General features: G+C 41.3%; 1 protein-coding gene across 1 annotated transcript in view; it reads left to right on the top strand.

Annotated features, from left to right (window-relative positions):
• Nucleotides 1–1,764, top strand: part of LOC107104347 (PHD finger protein 1-like) — a 48,877-nt gene that overhangs the window by 34,163 nt on the left and 12,950 nt on the right. The window contains exon 9 of the mRNA XM_015404691.1: nucleotides 1,251–1,382. Within this exon, the coding sequence (XP_015260177.1) occupies nucleotides 1,251–1,382 (132 nt within the window). The remainder of the gene's footprint in view (nucleotides 1–1,250; nucleotides 1,383–1,764) is intronic.

The following is a 1,764-nucleotide window of genomic DNA, read 5'->3' as shown; positions in this document are numbered from 1 at the left end:
CTGTACCGTTTTGTTCTGTTTGATCGGCTTGCCAGGTCCAACTTTCTGTTGTTACTTTTGGGTTTTTATTTTTTTGATTCCTTTGGGGCACGGGATCTGAGGGCCTCTAACTTTATTTTCTTCGCAGAAAATCAGCAGAAGCTGAGCCAAGAAAACTAAAATGGAGAGAATTTATGAATAAAATATTTTGTTGAACCCTCATCTTTTTGTCTCGTGTCCTCAAATATGTTGAGCCCTTGGTGGACGTAACAGATGCGCATGCGCATACGACGAAAAAAACGTCCAAAACATACGAAGTTGCTTGCTCTTTTGTATCTTAGGGTTAGGGTCAGGGTTAGGGTAAATTGTATGTTAAATTCTATGTTATTGAATGTTATTGAATAAGATGCGCAAGGATATCTTGTCTCGAGGCAAGACGTAAAAATACAACGAAAAAAACGTCAAAAACGTACGAAATTACTGTGCATAACTTTTCGTACGATTTCATACGAACTGATAATGAGAATACACTGCATATTTGGCCCTCTTGTAAATAGACAGTGGTGCCCTAGTGGTTAGGGCATAAACTTTGGAATCCTGAGGTTCTGAGTTCGAGCTCCACTCCCACAGACTTCTGAGCAAGACTTTTAACCCCACACTGCTCCCTGGGCGCCGCACAATGGCAGCCCTCTGCTCCTGAAGGGGATGGGTTAAGTGCAGAGGTAAATTTCTCGGATGTAAGATCAGTTAAGTTCAATTGTTATTATTATTAGTATTATTATTATATATTGTTATTAAAAGTGATTTTGAAAAAATACCTTTCTCTTGTTTTAAAATCACATAATTTCTTCAGTTATATGTATTTATGTCATAAATTTAGCTCATCTGCTTTGTATTTCAATTTTTATATTTGGATTACAAAATTAAAAAGGCTGCTTGTTTCTTTGTTTACTAATACCTCAAATCAAATCACCCAAAATAAACACCGACCCAGATTTTTTTTTCTTTCTGTTTTATCTTTTTTTTAAATGTATGTACAGTTTCCCTCACTTCACAATAATGTAGTACTTTGTGTTGATGTAGCTCATAAAATGATGAACTTTACAGTTTGTGGTTGGAACATGACGAAATGTGAAAAAAAAAAGAAAAGAAAAATTACGCAGGAGGTTTACTGCTAAAGTGTTCCATGAATTCATTATTCGCAAATGGGGATGGTGAAAACACGGATAAAAGAACAGAAATCAAAGTAATGTTCCTCTGTCGTCACCTAGGTTCGTTTCTGGAAAGGAGATCAAGAAGAAGAAGTGTCTGTTTGGGCTGCAGGTACGAGCTCCGCCTCCACTGACGTCTGATTCGTCGCCTCTCGTCACCGATCCTCCTATCAGCATCACCCACCGGAAAAGGTCAGATGAAAAACAATTTTTGATTGTGAGGTTGGTTCCAGCCGGTCACCCGCCAATGCAGCACGGCGGGCGCCGCATGCAGAGTCCCAGAGGCTGATGTCCCGGAGATTGGAGAACAGGCAGGAGATCAGAACCTAGCAGACAAAGGAAGGCAGGTTAATCCAGAAGGCAAAGACAAACCCAGTGTAGAGGACGTGCTCCGGAGTCAGAGCCAGGAAATCAGAGGTCTGAAGACATGCTGAAGGGACATCGAGGATGGTGTCAGGAATCAGTTCCAGGTGCGGTACACAGGAAGAAATCCAGCAGGAGTCCAAAGACAGGTCAGGCAAACAGATCAGAACAGGGACAGGCAGGCTCAGGGTTCCAGAGGCGCACCGGCTGA

This window comes from Cyprinodon variegatus, unplaced genomic scaffold (assembly GCF_000732505.1).
Source record: "Cyprinodon variegatus isolate N-32 unplaced genomic scaffold, C_variegatus-1.0 Scaffold0, whole genome shotgun sequence".
Taxonomy (NCBI): domain Eukaryota; kingdom Metazoa; phylum Chordata; class Actinopteri; order Cyprinodontiformes; family Cyprinodontidae; genus Cyprinodon; species Cyprinodon variegatus.
Note: the sequence above shows the minus strand (reverse complement) of the source record. Positions and strands in the feature narration are given on the sequence as shown.